Below are 21,706 nucleotides of genomic sequence, written 5' to 3'. Positions count from 1 at the left end.
TCTGTGATTGGTCAAATAATTTCCAATCTAGACTGGTATTATCTTTACAAAATACAGGACTATGAGCTAAACAGAAAAATTACAAGAAACCAGTCTAGTTAATTAAAACTTCAAATGAAACAATTATGAATTCAAAGAAAATAAATTACGAAATAATGTTTCTAATAAAGGACTTGAAAAATATATTTCCCTTTTCGAATTTGAATAGATTGCAATTATGTTTCGGACTTCCTGTTCAAGGTGAAGGTCGAAGGTCATTAAGAAGAAAGTAGTAACAAACTGAAAGTAGGTTATTTGTTCTGAATTAATAGTGTTTTTCATTACCCTATGGACAAAGTGGTACATGTATTAAAGAGGTTTAAATTATCGATTTTTTTACCCCTTTATTTTCTATAAATGGCAATCAAGTAAGTTATACTGTTGTTGTTCAGTTCGAATAAGACACCAACGTTTTGACAGTCATACACCTTATCGCTATTCCCGGCTGACCCGTCCGCTTGAACTTTTGACGTCAACAACAATCACTTTTCCATTGTGGCGTCAGACATTTTGTTTTATGACGTCAAAATTTTACGGGAACCTGTGTGATTTCCAGCAATGGCGGACAAATAGCGATAAGGTGTATTATACAACCTTTTATTTGGGAAAAGCTCTTGAAGAAAATTCTAGAATGTGACCTTAATGCTTTTTGTCTATCATTCATTACAAGACATCACTGCCGCAATTTTTAAATTTTGTTGTTACAAGAAAAAATGTCTTGCACCCCAAACAGGGTTCGACAATAACGCTAGCCCAATACTAGTAACTTTTGTGTCGGGCTAGTAAATGTCCGTGGCGCGGTAGCCCAAGGGGCTTGTAAATTTATTTGTGATTGAACATCAATGTGTTGTACTTTCGGCAAAGTACAGTCCAAACCCTGGTCATATCTAACAACTTCGTCCAATATTGTCTACACTGGTTTCGCAATCTCTTTATTTACATACAGATACTGATACTGGAGGGTAAAATTACTACCGTAAACCAGTCGCTATATATAGTAAACTCGGCCTATGATTACTCGGCCCATAAAGTAAGAATGCCCCACGTTTCAAGATAACCCGTTTTGAAATAAACATTAATTATACTGCATATACATTTTGGTTTTATTATATTTTATTATTAATCACATCAGAGATCTTGATAAATCGTGTGCATAGTTTAGCCTTATCTATTACATAGTCGTCGCGTAAATAGTTTAAATTGGAAATGTCCTTTCGTTCTTAAAATAGAGCGTTGAAAGGTTCCCTGTAAGGCTGTTGAAATTTTCCTTTACTCCTTTTCAAAGGTACACGTGGTGATGAAAACTTTTCGATCTTCTCTGTCTTTATCGAATTAGTGTTTGTCATGTCGTCATAATTCTTTTAGTATTGCTCGGGATTTATCATTACAGTTGCAATGGACTGAAACGAAAGTAAATTTCCGGTAATAATATTTATGTGATGAGCTTCTTTTTGAGAGCTGAGGGGTGATGATGATAACAAGACTAAGCCATTGGTATCAGAAAGCGTCCATGGCACGTACCGGGATGTATGCATGTCATAATGTATTAACGAGAACAGGGTTAAAACTCGTCATGAGACAAATCAGTTGGAACATGAAGACTCGCATCAGAAACCAAAAGTAAAATAGGGGACAAGTCAACTTATTTATGTAAATAAAATTAAACAAAAACATTGGTTTTTATACGCCCGTCAAAATTTTGACGGGACGTATTATGGTGTCCGGTGTCTATCCGTCTGTCTGTCCGTCTGTCCGGCGTAAACATGTCACACCGTAACTTGAGAACGACTTATCTAAATTTCATGAAACTTAATATAGTTGTTTTTTATGATGGTCAAATGATCTGTATACTTTTTGGTGAAAATATGATTTAAAATTTTTGAGTTACGGCACTTTGTAACTAAAACATGTCGCACCTTAAACGATTTTTGATTATTGCTTAAAACTTTACACACTTCTTAGTTATATTAATCTTAATATCTGTATACTTTTTGGTGATGATTCAAAATTTCATTTTTGAGTTGTTGAGTATTTTGTAAAAAAGGGGGAGGGGGTTTATACATGTCGTGCCGTATCTCAAAAACGATGTATGATTATTGCTTAAAACTTTACACACTTCTTTGTTATATTAATCTAAAGATCTGTATACTTTTTGGTGATGACTCAAAATTTTATTATTGAGTTCTTGAGTATTTTGTAAAAAAGGGGAGGTTTTTTTTTACATGTCGCGCCGTATCTCAAAAACAATTTATGATTATTGCTTGAAACTGTACACACTTCTTTTTTATATTAATCTAAAGATCTGTATACTTTTTGGTTTGATTCAAAATTTTATTTTAGTGATAATTGTAAAAAAAAAAACAGGGTGGGGGGGGGGGGGGGGGGGGGGGTTCACATGTCCCGCCATGTCTTAAAAACAATAAATGGTTATTGCTTAAAACTTTATCAGAAACTATTTATGATTATTGCATAAAACTTCCACACAAGATGTCGGGCGTATCATGCGCTCATGGCGCAGCTGTTTATTTTTAATTTGATTATTTTAGTTGATGAGTTTTTTGTAAGCAAAAAAAATGTCCCATGAAATTGTATCTTCTTGAACTATATTTCACAATTCATCTGTGAAATTTCGTTCAGGGACAGAATATCACATTTTTAAACTATTTTATAAAATAGTGTCTCCCTTAGTGAAAAATTGTCCCAAGTGCTTGGACATAATTTCATGGATGTTTTATAAAAATATGTCACAAGGGACAATTAATCTTTAATCTAGGAACTATTTTTTTTAAAGTAGGTCTGGAATATACAAATGTTAATGTTTGACTAAAAATGTTAACACAATAAATATTTAAGATATATCATCAATTCATTAACAGTAAAAATGCACAGAACACATCAATAATAGTTCTAGTCTAAGATTACTCCAAACTCCATCAGCAAGCTTGGGCCATGGGACTGCAGAGCTAGTTCCAACAGAAAGTGGATATTGGGAAAACATAAATTCATAAATTCTCCTAAATTCTGTAGTTTTCATTTGTTTCGATGCACAGTACATACGTACATGTACATTTAAGTTTGAACATTTGGGCAATTAAAGGAGTAGGTCCGGTAAGAACCGATTTTGGCCTCAAATTTCAGGTTCATCTGACGAAAGATTTTCACAACTTTTTGAACATTTAAGTGTCTATTTCATTTGAATTAACTAGTTTATGTGAAAATTTTTAACTGATTTAGTCATTAAAAACGATCCGATTCAAGCTCAAATATGAAAAATCTACCAAATATGCCAAAAAATATCACTTTTCAGATGTTTTTTTGTCAAAAATGAAAGTGGCCGCATCCGTGTTCCATGCTCAACCTTTATATATGTTATGTATTATCATAAAATACAACTTACATTTCAATAATATTAAGGATGAACACGAATGGGGCCACTTTCGTTTTACACGAAAACTTCTAAAATTCAACTAAAAAGCTAGAATTGTGAAGATTTCAGTAATTTAGCATGACTTAATGGTGCTAGAACCCGATATATGTGCATTGTAATGTCAAAAACAGCCTATATTGATGTAGCAAAATCATTCTACTGTCCAATAAATAACTAAAAGTTTACATTTTAACAATTTTGTAAAACTGCTATATTTTGGGGCCAAAAAGGGGTCTTACTGGACCTACTCCTTTGTTTATCAGTTTTTGCTATCTTCATCCACATCAATTTGAACATGTTGAAGTAATGCCCTTTCCGCTCTTGTAGCACACTTGTCTACTGGCTCTTGTAGTTCTTGCTACACTAAGTAGCATCTAACATTGCTTCCATCTCTTGTAGCTAACCACACCAAGTTGGCGGCTACATCGAGTTGAGCATTGTTTCCATGTGCATTACTGACATTGTTATTCCAGCTTTTGTAGCCTAAGCTGCACTGAGTAAACAACTACTCTTCTGCTCTGATAATTTTACAATAGCTGCTACACCGAGTTTAACTATTTCAGTAATTTAGAAAATGCTGAGTCTGCCCTCAACTACCTCATGTACCTGCTACCAGTTATTTTCTCATATTTGGAAAGTTTCACAGTGACCCATGGACTATCACATTCAAGCCTATGTGGTTAAGTGGTCTAGAGCGCTGGACACGGTGCAGGTGGTGTTGCCCCGATGTCACAGAAGCATGAAGTGTTCAAATCGAGCTGAGTGAAAAACAAAAATTTGCTAACATAGATTTGAAGATCTAACATTGTTAAGCTAAATTTGGGACAAATTACTGTGGATTCATTATTTTTTGTTGGATACAAAATTTTGTGGTTTTCGTGGGAAGAATTGATCCATGAATTTGAATGTTTAAGGAATTACAAATTTTCTATTTGCTAAAAATAGTTTTTGAATGTGTTCAGAGATTTGCAAAACCACAAAATCAAATATCAATGAAACTGCAAGTTTTCCTCAATCCACAAAAATGCATACACACAAAAACAAATGAACAAGGATGCCATTAGACAGTTACAATATTTAAACATATATATTGAAAAGACTTGCCTAAAATGCATGTAACCATACTTTATCTCTTGTTTCATGCTGAAAAACAGTATCATTTTCAACCGATGCAACACAATTGTGAGATTGTTATATATACATGGTTTACTTTTACAAATTGTGACTTGCATGACTTGGATGGAGAGTTGTCTCATTGGTACTACATTGTAATACCACATCTCCTTAAATCTATGTATTAATTTCCATTTTCAATTTTATTGTCTGATTAATATAGTTGTAGAAATATGAAATACTTGCAGATCATGGCTTTAGACTGTGTTTCTCAGAAAAATGATGTGCTGTTACTGTGGTCTGGGAATCTAGAAGGTGACCATCTACAAGAAACTGTAAAGACTTTGTCAGATAAGGTTACTGAGGCAGGATCTATTAAAGTGGAAAATTTAGACAGACTTCAGATCAGTAAGTTAAAACAAAGATAAAGCTTTATTTTAATTTACTTTAGTTTATATGCATCTTAATCAGGCAGTAATGTATTTTAAGACTGAAAGATTTATTGTTCATGTTTTTCGGAAAAATAGGTAATTGACATTCTACTTTCATGACTTTTTTTAAATACCTGATCACTAAAAACACAGACATGTCACCATGGGTCTACTTGCTCATATTTGTGTGATAATTACTCATGTAAACAAAGAAATACTTGCTCACTTTTTATTGCTTTTCCTAAATTTTTACACTAGAATAATGATTCAGGTTCTGTATAAATAGAAAGTTTCTCTATTAATCCAAGCACTGTTAACAGAAATTCTCTTCCTTGAGAATGTAAGACATGATGGAGTGTCTAAATCTGGTGGCATCAGTGGCATAAGCTATTTTTTCACTAAATGTTCAAGCTTTATATATCAGGAAATAGAAGACCTGGATGCTTCTTACCATGTACAGTCTGCCATGTGACCTATAGATGTTATATTCTGTGTCATTTGTCTCTTGTGGAAAGTTTTCCTATTGGCAATCATACCACATCTTTTTTTTTTAATATTTTAATAATATATATATATGCCCATTGTTCTTGGTTTAGTATTTGCTTCAAGAAATATTTTGTCATGTGAATATTTTGCTTATGTATGTATGTGTAATAGGATAACTTTATTTGGTATATGATCCTTGCTAGGTCTACATATTTGTCAGATAGGATTCACTTGACCTCATTTCATTGATCATTGATCAAGGCTAAGTTTTCATTGTCAAGTCTGTATCTCAAGTACTACATTTATAAGCACTAGGTCAGCTACAAAATTGTATCATGACTTTAAGATTGTAAAGTGTACATTTCATAGACACTGAATTCCGGTAAAAATAAAATATCAGCACTTATTTTTTGAGCTCACCGAAAACATTACTGATATAAACCTATGACAAAATAACAAAACGATGAGAATTCTTGTACAAAACAAACAAAGTAAAGACAGCCACCAAGTATGCCATTCCTGGCTTTTTTCTGGGAAAATTAAATATGATGCATGACCTAGTAAGTGCATATAAATATATTCTCAAAGAAAGTGTAATAAATTTGTTCCAACCAAAATATAATAGTTAACTAAAGTTATACATTCAATTATTGTCATTTTTACTGAATTTATCTAAATTCAAATATTATTCGAAATAAGATTACTGGTATAATCTTGACGATCTGCACCAGGACCTTGACATAAAATGTAGGAATTAAAGAAATATTTAATAATATCTTAAATGTTATATGTTTGTTCAAATTGCATTTTGTACTTTATTATAGCATCACATTCAAATTCAGCATTTGATGTGATTGTGTCCAGTTTACATTCTACACACAGTTAAGTATTTGCACATTTTGTTTTGTTTATTATAGCGTCATATTCAAATTCAGCATTTGATGTGGTAGTGTCTGGCATTGTTCCTCCATACAGTACAAAGCACAGTATAGATCAGCTGGGTGAAGTATGTCGTCTACTTAGACCTGGAGGTACACTTGTTATACAACAGGCTGTGGATAATGGGTCCAACGGAGGAACACCAGAGGCTGAGAAAATAGTGTCTTTGTTAAAGTTATCTGGATTTGTTCAAGTAGAGCAGGTACCTTCACTTCTTTCTTCACAGTTTATAATTGTTAGAAATCTGCATTAAGTTACTGGTAGATAAAATGGTACTAATCTATCAAATTTATAATATGTTATTGCCTTCAAAGTTTTCCAGTCCCTTTTAAGTTGGAACTTGAATATTAACAACCATGATTGACTATTTTTGGTGCAGGTCTTTCACCTTAACTGTAATTCAGTGTTTGTTAGAGTCTCCATCATGTCATTTTTAGAAGAAGAATAAATCAGCTCTAGCAGTGAGAAATGTTATTCTCCCTTTGAAGCAGAAGCTTAAGGATAAAGCCCTTTTAAGGATAAAAACCATGAGTCATTGCTGAACATTAATATCAATAGGCAGTCAAAGGATTCAAACATGAGGGAATTAGAAAAATCCTATGCATCATGAAAGATTGGGTTTATTTGCCTATATCTATAACAGTTTATCACAAACTTGATTGAAAAGTTCATATTGCATAGAAAATTCAAAGAAAAAAAATGCATCCAATTAGGACTGAAAGTTGAAAAAAGGAAATATTCAGGATTTATGTTTATATGATCCTTATGTCTCTTACAGTTTATAAACATGATTAGTTCCCAGTGCACTGATTAACTTTTGTTATTTTACTAGCCAATCAAGACTGACGATTCTAACAGAACAATTCTTCAGTGCAAGTGTAAAAAGCCAGACTATGAAGTAGGAGCATCAACTCAACTTAAACTCTCATTTGCAAAGAAAACAGGTGGGTAAATAATTCCCCTTATTATTAGCAGTCAGAGATATTAGTCCTTTCTTGAAACTCCAAGCAGAAATCCAGAATATGATTTTGAAATTTCAGTTAAATACAAGTTATTTCATTTGTATTTCTGTTTTGTAGGATACAAAATGTTCAGTTTTCTTTGTTTGATCCTTCTCTCAGACAAATATTAAAGCAATAGGTCAACTATATTTGGTGTATGTAATGATTGCTATGTGCACACATGTGTCTGTCTGGCAGGTTTCAACAAACCTTGACCTCATTTTCATTATTTATTGGTCAAATAAGAAATTTGTCAGATACTATAAACAATAGGTCAAATATATTTAGTGCATGGCATGATTGTAAGGTGTTCATGTCTATCTGGCAGATATCTTTAAAATATGAATATAACCTCATTTCAAGGTTCATAAGTCATGTGAAGTTTTTTGGTGTTAGCCCTGTTTCTAAGTAATATGTTTTTTAAACTGCCTCAAGAGAAAATTTAACATTGTAAAATTTTAAGTTTAACTGAACGTTTTAGATACTGTCAGGGCTAATCCAGAAAAAAATGTATGGGGTGGTTGGAAGGCAGTTTTTGTCAGCACCCGCCACCCAGACAATTGTAATAGAGAATTATAGTGCATTATAGTGTGAAAAGTTGCTCTGATACCCATCACCCATATATTATTAATATAATGTGCCTTCCAACCCCCCCATACATTTTTTTTCTGGAATAGCCCTCAGTTAAAGCAGGAAATCTTTATTAACAATAGATCCACTTTATTTGATATTGGTTGATAGTTGTCACTTGGAAATCATACCATATCTTGTTATTTTTATATTAACAGTGAAATCTAATGAACGCACAGCTGTGATTTTGTCTGGTTTGTCATTTTAATTTGGATTTTCCAAGAAAGATAACTCAACTACTTATTCTTTTTCCTAATAAAATGTGATATTAACTCATCTTTGATACATGTTGAATAAAGCTGTTTGTTTTATAGAACCAACAAAGGTGGATGACAATGTAGCTAAGGTATGGAAGTTATCAGCAGACGACATATTGGATGATGATCTGGTCGATGATGATGCATTACTTGATGCTGATGACTTAAAGAAACCTGATCCTTCAACACTACGAGGTACAGAAATATATGATATTAGTGGACAGGTCAGAATGTAGTTAAAAAATTACTACTTCAGATATTTATATAGATGTCTGTTTTTCTCATAAGATGAAGGTAAAATAATTTATGTATTTACTCACAATTGTATAAAAAAACTATTATAATACCATGAATTTATCTGTAAGGTGATAATGGTTATTTATATCCTCCAATTTATCTGTAAGGTGATAATGGTTATTTATATCCTCCAAATAAAGGATGAATGAAAAGAGACACCTTTGATTGTTGAATTTTTCACCAATTGTAAATATTCCCTGTGGATTAAGAGCTTTTTATGCCCCACCTACAATAGTAGAGGGGCATTATGTTTTCTGGTCTGTGCGTCTGTTCGTCTGTCCGTCTGTCCGTTCGTTCGTCCGTCTGTCCCGCTTCAGGTTAAAGTTTTTGGTCAAGGTAGTTTTTGATGAAGTTGAAGTCCAATCAACTTGAAACTTAGTATACATGTGCCCTATGATATGATCTTTCTAATTTAAATGCCAAATTAGAGTTATGACCCCAATTTTACGGTTCACTGAACATAGAAAATGATAGTGCAAATTTCAGGTTAAAGTTTTTGGTCAAGGTAGTTTTTGATAAAGTAGAAGTCCAATCAACTTGAAACTTAGTATACATGTTCCTTTTGATAAGATCATTCTAATTTTAATGCCAAATTAGAGAATTTATTCCAATTTCACGGTCCACTAAACATAGAAAATGATAGTGCGAGTGGGGCATCCGTGTACTATGGACACATTCTTGTTTTTTCAATTTTTGCATGTGTTTAATTTTGAAGGTCATGTATGATAACCTCTGAAAGTTTAATGTAGTTTAAATGTGTTGCCAATTTTGAAGGTCATATATGATAACCTCTGAAAGTTTAATGTAGTTTAAATGTGTTGCTTAGTTACTGGTATTTGCCTTATATATTTACACAGTATTCTTTGCAGGGATTCCAAAAAGTATTTAAGCCAGCCGGACATTTTATATCTGATCCCGATTTTAATCCCTAAAGACTAAGTCACAAAAGGCAATCATGGAAATCACTTGCAATTGGCCATCCCAATGATTGACATTACGTCATTAGATTTAAAAAAAAGGATATTAAACTTTTCTTTGATATTAATTTGATGTTTTGATGTAAACTGTTATATTGGCAGTACATCAGAGTGCTCATATCTGCTGAAGACTCTTTATTTGTGCAAAATGACGTTGTAAAAAACTTTTTGTTTTGTTTTAAATCATATTTCCTTAAACAGGATGTTGACTTGACAATGGTAAAACATGGACCAGAAACTGATATTTAAAATATGTGTACGACTGAGTGAAGAAACTCTTTTCACGTTATTTCTTCAACAATATACTTGAAACAAACGTTTGATACAGGTATCAATGTAGTTCTGATGATTTTTCATTTAAAACCTTTTAAGTTTTTTCATCAAATCATGTTTATAAAGATGTTTCTAATAAGTTTAATCTTTTGAACTAAATTAATTAGATACAAACCCCTGAAATGTAAAAAATAACTTTGAATAGACCGATCAATTTGTACGATGTCCGGTTATGAAAATAGTTTACCTGTCACCTGAACAGGTAGATTTCAGCTGTCCAACAACTAATTAGCCTTGATTAAAATTAGAAAGTATTGAAGTAGGGGTTGTTTTGATAGTAATTAATCATCATGTCACTTTTATGACAGGAAATGTGTGGCTGTTAAAGGCAAAAGGTTGGGTCAAGAAGGTCGCGAATTATGTTAAAATGGCAGAATTTTAGGAAAGCCTTGAAAACTAAAAAGTATATGACCGTTTCAAGCTTTGCCCAGACGGACTTTTACTGGACGTAATACAAATGTCTGGAATATATGACCGTTTTGGAAGCCTTGATTCTTTTATTCATATTCAAGTAAATTGCATGGTATCAAAAGACTCAAATATTGGTTTTAAAAGTCCTGTTAATTCATTTACATACAGGTGAACCACTGGTTAGTCCCATGAGAAAACAGTAATAATCATACATGTTGTGTATCTGTAGCTATTGTTTATTTCAGCTGAATGTGGAACTGGTCCTAAGAAGAAGAAGGCCTGTAAAAACTGTGTTTGTGGTCTAGCTGAAGAACTTGAGAATGAGAAGCCCAAGGCTAAGGCTGCTACATCTTCTTGTGGTAGTGTGAGTATATTCAACAATATTATTATTAAAGGTGTTACCTAACACTACAGGGAGATAACTCTGTAAAAACTGTGTTTGTGGTCTAGCTGAAGAACTTGAGAATGAGAAGCCTAAGGCTTAGGCTGCTACATCATCATGTGGTAGTGTGAGTATACCCAACATATTATTATTTAAGTGTGGTACCTAACACTGCAGGGAGATAACTCTGTAAAAACTGTGTTTGTGGTCTAGCTGAAGAACTTGAGAATGAGAAGCCTAAGGCTGCTACACCTTCTTGTGGTAGTGTCAGTATTAGGAAATTTCATGTACCTTTAAAAAATAATTAATCCTTCAGGGCTGTTCTATTTAAACTTATAAGATATCCAGGGAAGGCACTATCAAGATGGTGTGACCTTAAGATTTTCACTTAAATTTTCAGCTTCCTTGAAACCCACCAATAGTGAATGCCTTCCCTTTGTCCCCTGTATGCTTTAATAGAACAGCCCTTATTTCCAAAGCATTTTCTTATTTCTCTCAAAATATGTCGAAAACAAAGACCTTTGAATCCTTTTTCAGATTTTTAGTCCCTGTTAGAAGCTTATGTTATCATGACATAATAATAAGCAAACCTAGTTTAAATTATGGGACATTGAATGTTAATTGTCACATAATAACTCTCTAAAAATGTACCAAGTGCATTTAAGTTACATATATATAAATGTGTATAATATGTTAGAAAACTAACATCGCTTGCAAAATTTAGTGTTTATATTAAGAAATTTAGAAGTTATTATAGAATGATTGATTCTTAACAGCTTATTACACAAAACCAAAAAGACGAAGGTCTTCAACAAATCTCACCACTTCTACCTATCGGTTTCAAAATGTCTCCCTATGTTTCTGAAGTAATGTGAGCTCTGGTGTCTATATAATATGTTAAGCTCAAAATTGTCCAGAGGTTAAAATTCTTGAATAGATTAAGCAGACTCTAAACTATCCATCAAAACCAAATGATCCAAGTAACGAAAAGCTTTTACAAATGATACATCATCGTAAGAGGTTTCTGAAGCAAGTACAAGAACATGTGTTTGGATTACGCTTATTCAGTAGAGATCAGAAATCACTGCCTTTTAAATCTCAAAGGACTAATAAAACATACAAAAAGAATGTCACCTATTAACAAGTTAGGTTCTTGACCATTGCTATATCTTAGCTTTTTCATATTCTACTTTATTTCTCATATTTTTGTCTGATTATTTATCAATTTATGTATTTTCAGTGTTACCTTGGTGACGCCTTTAGGTGCTCATCATGTCCTTACCTTGGAATGCCAGCTTTCAAACCAGGAGAGAAAGTGGTCTTAAGTGAAAGACAGTTGACAGCTGACCAGTGATAGGACATAATCCATCAATAATTGATACATGTACTCAGTTGTGATTACAGAATATGTGCAATGTAAAAGCTCTGTGGTTGTAAATAAATTCATGGTTTACATTTTTTTTCTTCATATTCATTACCTTTAGTACAAAATTTTATAACGTGTAATTTCCTTCCATAAGTTTACCTAACTGTTCAAGTTTAAGTAGAGGCATAGGTGGCCAAGTGGTCTTAGTTGTTCAACTACTGTAATCACCAGCCAGTCCACAAAGAGGTTGTGAATTTGAACCCTGCTCATGCTGGTGCAATCAACTCTAATGTAAATTAAAAATTAACAAGGATTGTCGTTTTTCCTATCAAAAATCAGTGTTTTTTTCGGGGGAATCTGGCTTCCTCTTCCAATAAAAACTGACCGCATAAAATTGCACAATAGTGTTGACAGTAGCTTTAAACACCAATTAATCAGTGAATTTTAGTTGCCAGTACTCATCTTGCATTTGTTAAGCCTTGGTGTTCGAGTGGTCTTCTTATCGCAATAAAAATAAGGAAATGTGGTATGATTGTTTATGAGACAAATATCCACCAGAGACCTAAATGAAGTGGATGTAAGTAATTATAGGCTGTCAACAATAAGTGGTGCCAAGCCTCCATATAGCATTCATAAATGTTTAAACCCACTGCATTTGTATGAGCCTGTTGTTCAGTGGTGGTTGTTTGTTGGTGTGGCTCATAGGTATTTCTCGCTTTTTATATAGATTAGAACATTGGTTTTCCTGTTTGAATGTTTTTACACCATTCATTTTAGGGACTTTAAGGTGACTCGCGGGTCTAAATCAATTTTTTTTTTAAATATAGGATTTCGCTATATTTTTCTGCAAATGAACTTTATCTTATACTAAATAGAAAAATAAAATAAAAAGATGGGGTCATCGTTCATTTACGCTCACAATCTGCCTTCGAAAGAAGCATACATTTGTGTAAAGTTACTTTTTTTCTGTTGAATAAAAAAACAACTAAATTACAGAAATCGCTCCAATTTTACAAAAGTTCAGTTTAAGTACAGCTCATTTGAAAATAATAATAAGAAATATACATCACCGATGAGTTAAAATAGATATTTTAATTTTAATGCCTAAAACTGGCATTTTTACAACAAAGGGAGATAATTTGGATGATAAATACATATTATGTCAATAAATACGTTACCATCATAAATTCTGAGTACACCCATCTGCGCAAGTCTGACCGGCGGAAAACCCCAAATAAAAATATCATCCAATGAGAAGAGGGATGACCAAGCAGTGCCCGTATAACCATGCCTTTATATCATCCATTTAATTTCCGCCTGTGCATCCAGACACACTTACAGAGAAGACTTTAAGTTTGTTTTTTTTCAATAGTGAATATTGTAGGTATCCCCATACCATTGTTTATTTGACATTTTTTTGTTATAAAATTCTTGTTTATAAGTGTTTAACTTCATACTTCTTTAATTATGGAGTTTAATGCTCCCAGTCCTTACAAGGCCATTACAGATAGTGATGTTTTTTTAGATGGTTCGTTACCCTTTCCTGTGACCGCAACAACGGTAGGGCAGGGAACCCCTCCTAATAGTAGTCAACTAACCGACGTTTTTACTTCGGTGACTTCTAAGAACGGTCAACAGACCCTGAATGCAGGGTCTGTCGGTTATCATGGAGGTGTCTCTACCATTACCACTGTTACGCACACTTTTTCTAGGCCAGTTGACACCACAGGGTCCATTTTATCTTACCCTGGTACCTCTATGGGTTTAAACTTACCTGGTTCTAGAGCACCGGCATCCTATTGTGGCTTCACTTTACCCGCTTTGGCTAGTAATGCCATGTTGTGGTCTAGACTTTCTTGGTCTCAGGGTTATCCTTATTCAGGATTTCCTGGTCAGGGGTTTCATGCTCAAGGGTTTCTTGGTCAAGGTTTTCCTAATCAGGTTTTTCCTAGTCAGGTTCCTAGTCGGCCCTTTCCAGGTTTCTGGCCTTATTGTGGACCAACACCAGTTATTGTTCCTCAGAGTACTACACCTAATCTGTCAGTTCCTGCTCCTTCTTTAGCAGTGTCTAGTAGTTGTAGTAGTGTATCTATACCTGCTGCTCTGCCTACCTCTTCTGTTAGGCATCAGTTTTATCAGGTAGCTAACTCTGTTCAAGAGTATTTTGGACGAGTTTCGTCAGTCTATTTCTTCTGAACTGACTTCTTTCTCCAACCGCCTGGGTACGCTAGAGAACATTGCCAATAAGTCAAATTCTCCAGTGATTTCACTCCGTCCAGATCATGATCTTGGAAGTGACCTGGAGGACAGTGATGAGGAGGAACGCTTTTCAGTTGCCCCAGGCAGCCAAGAAGAAGGTTTTACTTCTGATGGAGATGACAATTCAGTTCAGGTCTCTCAGAATGTTTCGCAACCTTCTGTTCCTGTGTATATCTCTTCATCTGTTATTGGTCAGTCTTTACCAATTCCAGTAAAGAACCAGAGGCTGAAGATGCTTCTTCCACTTTGAAGGATCTCAGAGATTCTGTTTTTACAATCATGAAAGATGTCAACAAGGTGCCATTTCAGTCTCCTCCAAGACCCAAGAAACTAACCTCTACTTTCGAGGCTTCATGTGGTTTGTCGGTAGACGATACTAAATCTCATACTAGTTTTCCACAATCTAACCATATGTCTAACTCTCTGCAGATCATTAATGATGGGATTGTGGCTAATGAGTCCCAATTTACCCAAGTTAGTGATTTTGGTCTTGCCTCCTTTACGGAGCAATTCCGCTCTAAAGACAAGGTTTTTTCATCTACTATTGCTTCTTAACCCGCCGATGGACTGCGTCTTACTCAGTCTGTTTGGTCAAAAACGGAGAACCTTCTTAGAAACGCATCTCATGTGTTAGGCACTGCTGAACACTTTTTATCAGCAGTTGCTCCAGTTCTTAAAGACTCTTCTCTTCCACCAGAGGTAAAACCTTTTCTATTACAGGTAGACAAGGCTTTGGGTGCCTCCCAATTGTTGATTATGGGTTCCATCGCCAACTGCACCTTATCCAAAGATCTCAAATTTTGGATAAGGCAAAGGTGTCAGATAATCTTAAGGATGCTTTAATCAAGTCTCCATTGGATGAGAAGATTTTCGGGTTACCACTTGATGAGGTACAGAAGCGGCAATCAAACTCCAGCCCCAGTGAAGGTAAATGTATCTCTTTCTGGAAATAATTCTAAACGAGGTAGTTATTCTTCCGCTGGAGGCTCATCTTATAATTCTCAAGAGAAGAGGAGAAAAATCACTAACGATGTAGGTAATAAACGTAAGAAATCTTCAATCCCTAGGTCTAAACCTAACAGTTTTAAGAGAGGTGGCAAGAGGGCCAATCCCCTTTCCTAGGAAGTTGCCCCCTCGTACGTTACTGCCAGAACCCAATCCAGAGATGTACTACAAAACTCCTCTTTCTCAATTGCCAGTAGGGGGAGGTTAACTCATTTTCTAAAAAAAAAGTATTACCTCAGATTGTTGGGTACTGTCAGTAACTCGAGGGGGATTGACTCTTCAACTCAAAGAACAACCACCTCTTTTTCCTGTTCCTATCCCACTGTCCAATACTCAAGATCCACAGAAGTTTCTTCTTCTGTCAACAGAAGTAGAGACTATTTTGACAAAGAGGGCAGTGGAGGAAGTCCCTGTATCTTCAATAGATCCAGGTTTCTATTCTCGTCTCTTCCTTGTATCGAAGAAGACCGGAGGAATGAGACCAGTCATCGATTTGTCTATCCTCAACTCTTATATGATTATTCCCCACTTCAAAATGAAGACCAATCGTTCAATAAGAGCGTCTATTCTTCCAGGTATGTGGACAACATCCCTGGACCTGACGGACGCTTATTTTCATGTTCCAGTTTGTCATTCATACCGCAAATTCCTTCGGTTTATTTGGAACAAAAGGGTTTACCAATTCAGGGCTCTCCCCTTTGGTCTGTCAACTGTACCACTAGCCTTTACCAAACTCATGCAGGTAGCAATTGCTCACCTTCATTCACAGGCTATTCAGATTCATTCTTACCTGGACGACTCACTGATCAAGGAACTTTCTCCCGAGAAACTCTATCTCAATACCGATGTAGTCATCATATTGTTTCTCTCTCTGGGGTTTCTCATTTCTTGGAAAAAGTCGGACCTCATTCCGTCTCAGGACTTTATTTTCCTAGGCGAACATTACCTTACTCGTCAGTGCATAGTTTCAGAATCTTTGTTCAAAAATTCGTCTGTTTCTATCTCAAAAAATAGTTACTGCTCGCCAGTTTTCACAACTGCCAGGTCTCTTGAATTCACTAGCGGATGTTGTTCCACTTGGTCGCCTTCACATTCGACCTCTTCAATTTATCTACATCAACATTGGCTCCCAGCTACACAGGATTAAAAATTTCCAGTTCCAATCATTCATCAGGAATTGTTTCCTCATTTGGTTTGGTGGACTTCTTAAGCAAACGTTTTAAGAGGCCAACTTCTGTCCTCTCCAGTTCCAAATCAAACTTTGTTCACAGATGCATCCAACCTCGGTTGGGGAGCTTATCTGGAAGGTCTTTCAGTGTCAGATCTTTTGAAGGAACACATCAACATACTAGAAATGAAGGCGGTTCTTCTTGCACTGTCTCATTTTCAGTCCCTACTGCAGAACAAATCTCTGGTTCTAGCAACGGACAACACCACTGTGGTGGCTTAATTGCAAAACCAAGGGGGAACTCATTGTTACGAGCTGTATCTTTTAGCAAGAGAAATCCCCCTTCTTTGCAACCACCTTTGTCTACAGATTGTAGTTCGTCATGTCCCAGAGAAACTCAATGTGTTAGCAGATGCTATAACACTTACCCCAGTCAATACAGAGTGGGAACTTCTCCAATCAGTATTTCAGGCAATAACACTTCAGTGGGGGTCTCCTCATGTAGACCTGTTTGCAACAAGCCTCAATTACAAAGTTCAAGTGTTCATGTCTCCTGTACTAGATCCGAAAGCTTACGCAGTAGACTGCATGAGTGTTCCTTGGGACGGGATGTTCGCTTACGCCTTCCCACCGTTCAGATTTCTGTCACAAGTTCTTCGGAAGATCTCAGCAGAGCAAGGGTTGATCATTCTTATTGATCCAGCTTGGCACAAACAAGCCTGGTTTCCAGATCTTCTTCATCTGTCTTGTGCTCGTCCACTGGTTCTACCAGTACGACACAATCTTCTGTCCCAGTTCAAGGGCAAGATACTTCATCCAAATCCAGAGAAGCTACATCTGTTCGCGTGGCTTCTCTCAGGGATAGCTTCAAGAAGTGAGGTTTTTCTGAATGCGCAGCCAGACATCTCATCAGAGCAGTTAGAGAATCCACTAACATCGTCTATGATGCCAAGTGGACTATCTTCAGTAGTTGGTGTAGTGAGAAGGAAATTGATCATTTCCAAATTTCTGTACAACAACTAGCAGACTTTCTGATCCACCTTTTTGAAGAGAAAGGATTATCTCCCTCTACTATTAAAGGCTATAGATCAGCTATTTCTAGGACGATTCAATTGTCTGGAGGTCCAGACTTTGGTAATAATGAATTCATTTCTCTTTTAGTTAAAAATTTCACTCTTGAACGCCCTAGACAGAGAGTTTTAATCCCGTCTTGGAATTTGAGTGTTGTTTTATCAGCTTTAAAAACCCATCATTTTGAACCTGCTGAAAAGGTTGAAATCAAGTTTTTATCGTATAAGTGTTGTTTCCTTTTTGTCTTGGCCTCTGGGAGAAGAAGAAGAAGTGAAATTCGTGCTTTTTCCACTGCTGATTACTGCCTTCGTTTTAATAGGGATAAGTCATCTGTTATCCTATTAACGGGTCCTGCTTTTTTAGCCAAAAATCAAATTCCGGGTAGAGGTTCAGAACCGATAGTGATTCCAGTCCTTCCTGATGATTCAAGTTCTAAAGTACTGTGTCCTACCCGAGTCTTACTTTTATATCTTCAGAGAACTCGAAGTCTCCGCACCTCATCAAATTCCAGGTTATTTATTCCTATTAACAAAGGAAAACAAGATTTGTCTGCTATTTTTAGGGGCCAGCTGAAGGACACCTACGGGTGCGGGAATTCTCGCTACATTGAAGATCCATTGGTGGCCTTCGGCTGTTGTCTGCTCTATGGTCGAGTTGTTGTCGCTTTGACACATTCCCCATTTTCCTTTTATCAATTTTATTGTCTGCTAAAACCATTTCAACTTAGATCTGTAAAACTATTCAATTAGCTTAGTTTTTCTAATGAAGAACTTCTGAATAGTATGCATGTTAAAAGATATACCATAGCTCTAACAATCCTAATCTTTCAACAACTCTCCGTAGACAAAAAGAGGACTACTGGATTAGACAATTGGGAACTGCGACACCTTATGGTTGCAATGACAAAATTGATGGTATAGGTATTCTATCTAGTCCTTCGTGTAACTCGGTGAATGTGATGAATATTTTCAACTCGACTCCTCGACGTAGACGCAGTCATGGTCATCGTCATTATACATCACCTTCTCTGCATGATGTATCTATTAATGACTTGCTGCCATTTATACAAAAGCCGTTAGGTATTCATCACATTCGCACGAAACTTTATTCATTACCCCTTTCAAAACTTCATTCTCTGTTCAATTTATGTTTGGAATCCACTGTTACAAACCCTCATTCAAACCTATACAAAATTACAGCTATAATTTCGGATATTGCAAGTCACAGACTTTTCAAGCCAGTCCGCATTGGCAAAGATGAAAAAGAGAAAAGATCTTTCCTTAATCTTTCCTTTGCCAACAAAGGTATCGATGGCGTCAACTTAGGCATTATCCTTCATCATAAATTAGTTCAATCGAAAATACCTCCTTATTTCAAAGACCAGTCTGTACCAATCATTTCTTATACCTATACCAAACCTATTGCAACTAAAATTTTCAATTACAAACACGTTTTGCAGGATCTCGATATTGACGACTTCAAGTCTAAACCTCCCGGTTGCACTTGTGCTAGTTCCCAATTCACATATAATCCCGCTGGCCACGTTATTACCGGTGACCTCAACATTGTTAATAACACTTCTCTACGAAATGTGTTATCGAAAGGTCCGAAATATCGTGAGTCTAAATCCATTGATTGGAAATTCAACTTTAAAATTTTGATGGATTCAGTTGAGGATTATGCCAGGCAATGGGCTAAGCGCGAGAAGGAAGATGTAGACGCTCTTTCCGAATGGATTAAGACAGTGAGGTCGTTGATACAAATCAGAATTAAGAAACTGAATGGGTCTATCAATGCCAATGCTACGTCAATCTTTAAAGACCCAAATGTTGCAAAACACCTATCCTACCTTCATGACAAATATGTTGTTGTCCCCGCAGATAAAGCCCCAAACAACATAGTTTTTGTATGTAAAACTCATTACATTAACTGCTTGATAAACGAATTAGGTGTTGACAATTCACTTGGAAACTCAACATATACCCTCACGACACTTACCAAAGAGGAAATCCTGGATAATCATAGGTCTGTTCTGTGTTCCTTTGGAATTTCAACCAAAGATGAAGAACTGGATCTGCCATCACAGTATTGGATACCTAAACTACATAAGTGTCCTTACAAACAACGGTATATTGCTGGGTCTTCCAAGTGCTCCACGAAACCTCTTTCTAAATTATTAACATCTATTTTATCAGCAATCAAAGACGGGCTTCAAAGTTATTGTGAAACTGCCTATTCTAGAGGGGGCGTGAATCAGATGTGGGTACTTAAAAATTCCAAAGATCTTTTAGATTACATACAATCTAACTCTCTTTCATCTTGTAACAGTATTAAAACATTTGACTTTTCTACTCTGTACACTAGTATTCCACATTCCAAACTAAAAGACAAATTGAAAGAGTTGGTATTGCTTTGCTTCGTAAAAAAGAATGGCCAACGTAGATACAAGTATATTGTCTTAGGGAGGGATAAATCCTACTTTGTAAAGGATCACTCTGATTCGAACAAAAAATTCTCTGAAACTGATCGATATTATCAAGATGCTTGATTTCTTGATTGACAACATATTTGTTACGTTTGGAGGACGTGTTTTTCAACAGACTGTCGGCATTCCAATGGGAACAAACTGTGCCCCTCTACTTGCCGACTTGTTTCTTTATTATTATGAGGCTGACTTCATGCAGGAACTTCTTAGGCGGAAAGATAAGAAGTTAGCACTAACCTTTAACTCTACTTTTCGCTATATAGATGATGTTGTTTCACTAAATAATTCAAAATTTGGTGACTAGGTGGAACGCATCTATCCAATCGAGCTAGAGACAAAGGATACTACAGATACAGTTAAGTCGGCCTCATATCTTGACTTACATCTAGAAATTGACAATGAGGGTCGGTTGAAAACAAAACTTTACGACAAAAGAGATGATTTCAGCTTTTCAATTGTGAACTTTCCATTTCTAAGTAGCAACATTCCCGCAGCACCTGCATACGGGGTATATATCTCCCAATTGATACGATATTCCCGTGCTTGCATTTCCTATCATGATTTTCTTGATAGAGGGTTGCTGCTCACAAGGAAGCTATTAAACCAAGAGTTCCAAATGGTGAAGTTGAAATCATCCCTTCGTAAATTTTACGGACGCCATCACGAGTTGGTTGACCGTTATGGAATAACCGTATCACAAATGATATCGGATATGTTCCTTACGTCGTAACTACAATCCCCTTCCCTTTCCTGAATGTTACCTACCGAATTAGACTATTTACCGGATTTGTTATCACATAAGCAACACGACGGGTGCCGCATGTGGAGCAGGATTTGCTTACCCTTCCGGAGCACCTGAGATCACCCCTAGTTTTTTGGTGGGGTTCGTGTTGTTTATTCTTTAGTTTTCTATGTTGTGTCGTGTGTGCTGTTGTTTGTTTGTCTTTTTCATTTTTAGCCATGGCGTTGTCAGTTTGTTTTAGATTTATGAGTTTGACTGTCCCTTTGGTATCTTTCGTCCCTCTTTTAAAGCCCATGATGTTAGAGCTATTTCTACCTCCTGGGCCCTGTTAAATAATGCTTCTTTAGAGGAAGTCTTATCTGCAGGTTTCTAGAGAACTGAAAATTCTTTCATTTCTCACTATCTGCAGTCTTTAGCTACTCAAGCTCAGAGTTTGTACTCCTTAGGACCTTTAGTTTCCGCACAAAGAGTTGTTTTTCCTCCTGCATCTTCTGGTTCAGGGGATTCAGCTTTGTGTTAGATTCTATATTTTACTCAGAACTTATGACGGTAACGTATTTATTGACATAAAATTGTACATTTTTAAAGTAAAATGAGATTTAATTAAATAAATACTTACCATCATAAATTAAAGGTCCCTCCCAACCTCTGTCACGGAATAGAAGTTCCTTCATAATATAAGTTCCAAATGGAAAAAATATTCTGGAATATTATTTCCACAGGAATAAATATTACAGTAGATGGTCCTAACGGAATAAATAGTATAGAATATTTGTTCCATCAGGTACAGGTATAATGACATTGTTTATAACAAAGTTTCCACTGGAACTTCTCTGTAAGGTGGAACAAATATACGTTGACACCTCCCCTTCATCCCCTGTTTTTTT

At 35.6% G+C, this 21,706-nt stretch overlaps 1 protein-coding gene across 3 annotated transcripts; it reads left to right on the top strand.

Annotated features, from left to right (window-relative positions):
* The first annotated feature begins 199 nt into the window (after positions 1-199).
* On the top strand, positions 200-12,181 carry LOC139522733 (anamorsin homolog). Of its 3 annotated transcripts, none has more exons than XM_071316238.1 (7): positions 200-285; positions 4,828-4,987; positions 6,414-6,637; positions 7,268-7,379; positions 8,381-8,518; positions 10,587-10,705; positions 11,964-12,181. In XM_071316238.1, the coding sequence occupies exons 2-7, from the start codon at positions 4,831-4,833 to the stop codon at positions 12,075-12,077; spliced, it is 864 nt and encodes a 287-aa protein (XP_071172339.1). In that variant the 5' UTR covers positions 200-285; positions 4,828-4,830; the 3' UTR covers positions 12,078-12,181. The 3 variants fall into 3 exon arrangements, with proteins under 3 accessions (XP_071172339.1, XP_071172341.1, XP_071172340.1); XM_071316240.1 differs by having other exon boundaries at positions 257-285; positions 4,809-4,987; XM_071316239.1 differs by having other exon boundaries at positions 282-407.
* The last annotated feature ends 9,525 nt before the right edge of the window (positions 12,182-21,706 follow it).

Source organism: Mytilus edulis, chromosome 5, assembly GCF_963676685.1.
Source record: "Mytilus edulis chromosome 5, xbMytEdul2.2, whole genome shotgun sequence".
In the NCBI taxonomy this organism is placed as follows: Eukaryota; Metazoa; Mollusca; class Bivalvia; order Mytilida; family Mytilidae; genus Mytilus; species Mytilus edulis.
This window is presented reverse-complemented; position numbering and strand designations above follow the sequence as displayed.

Excerpts from the sequence above, each read along its gene's own strand:
- LOC139522733 (XM_071316240.1), top strand. The coding sequence starts at position 4,813 with ATGAAATACTTGCAGATCATGGCTTTAGACTGTGTTTCTCAGAAAAAT. Across the intron at positions 7,380-8,380 it reads CTCATTTGCAAAGAAAACAG|AACCAACAAAGGTGGATGAC; the intron begins GTGGGTAAATAA and ends TTTGTTTTATAG. Across the intron at positions 8,519-10,586 it reads TGATCCTTCAACACTACGAG|CTGAATGTGGAACTGGTCCT; the intron begins GTACAGAAATAT and ends TGTTTATTTCAG.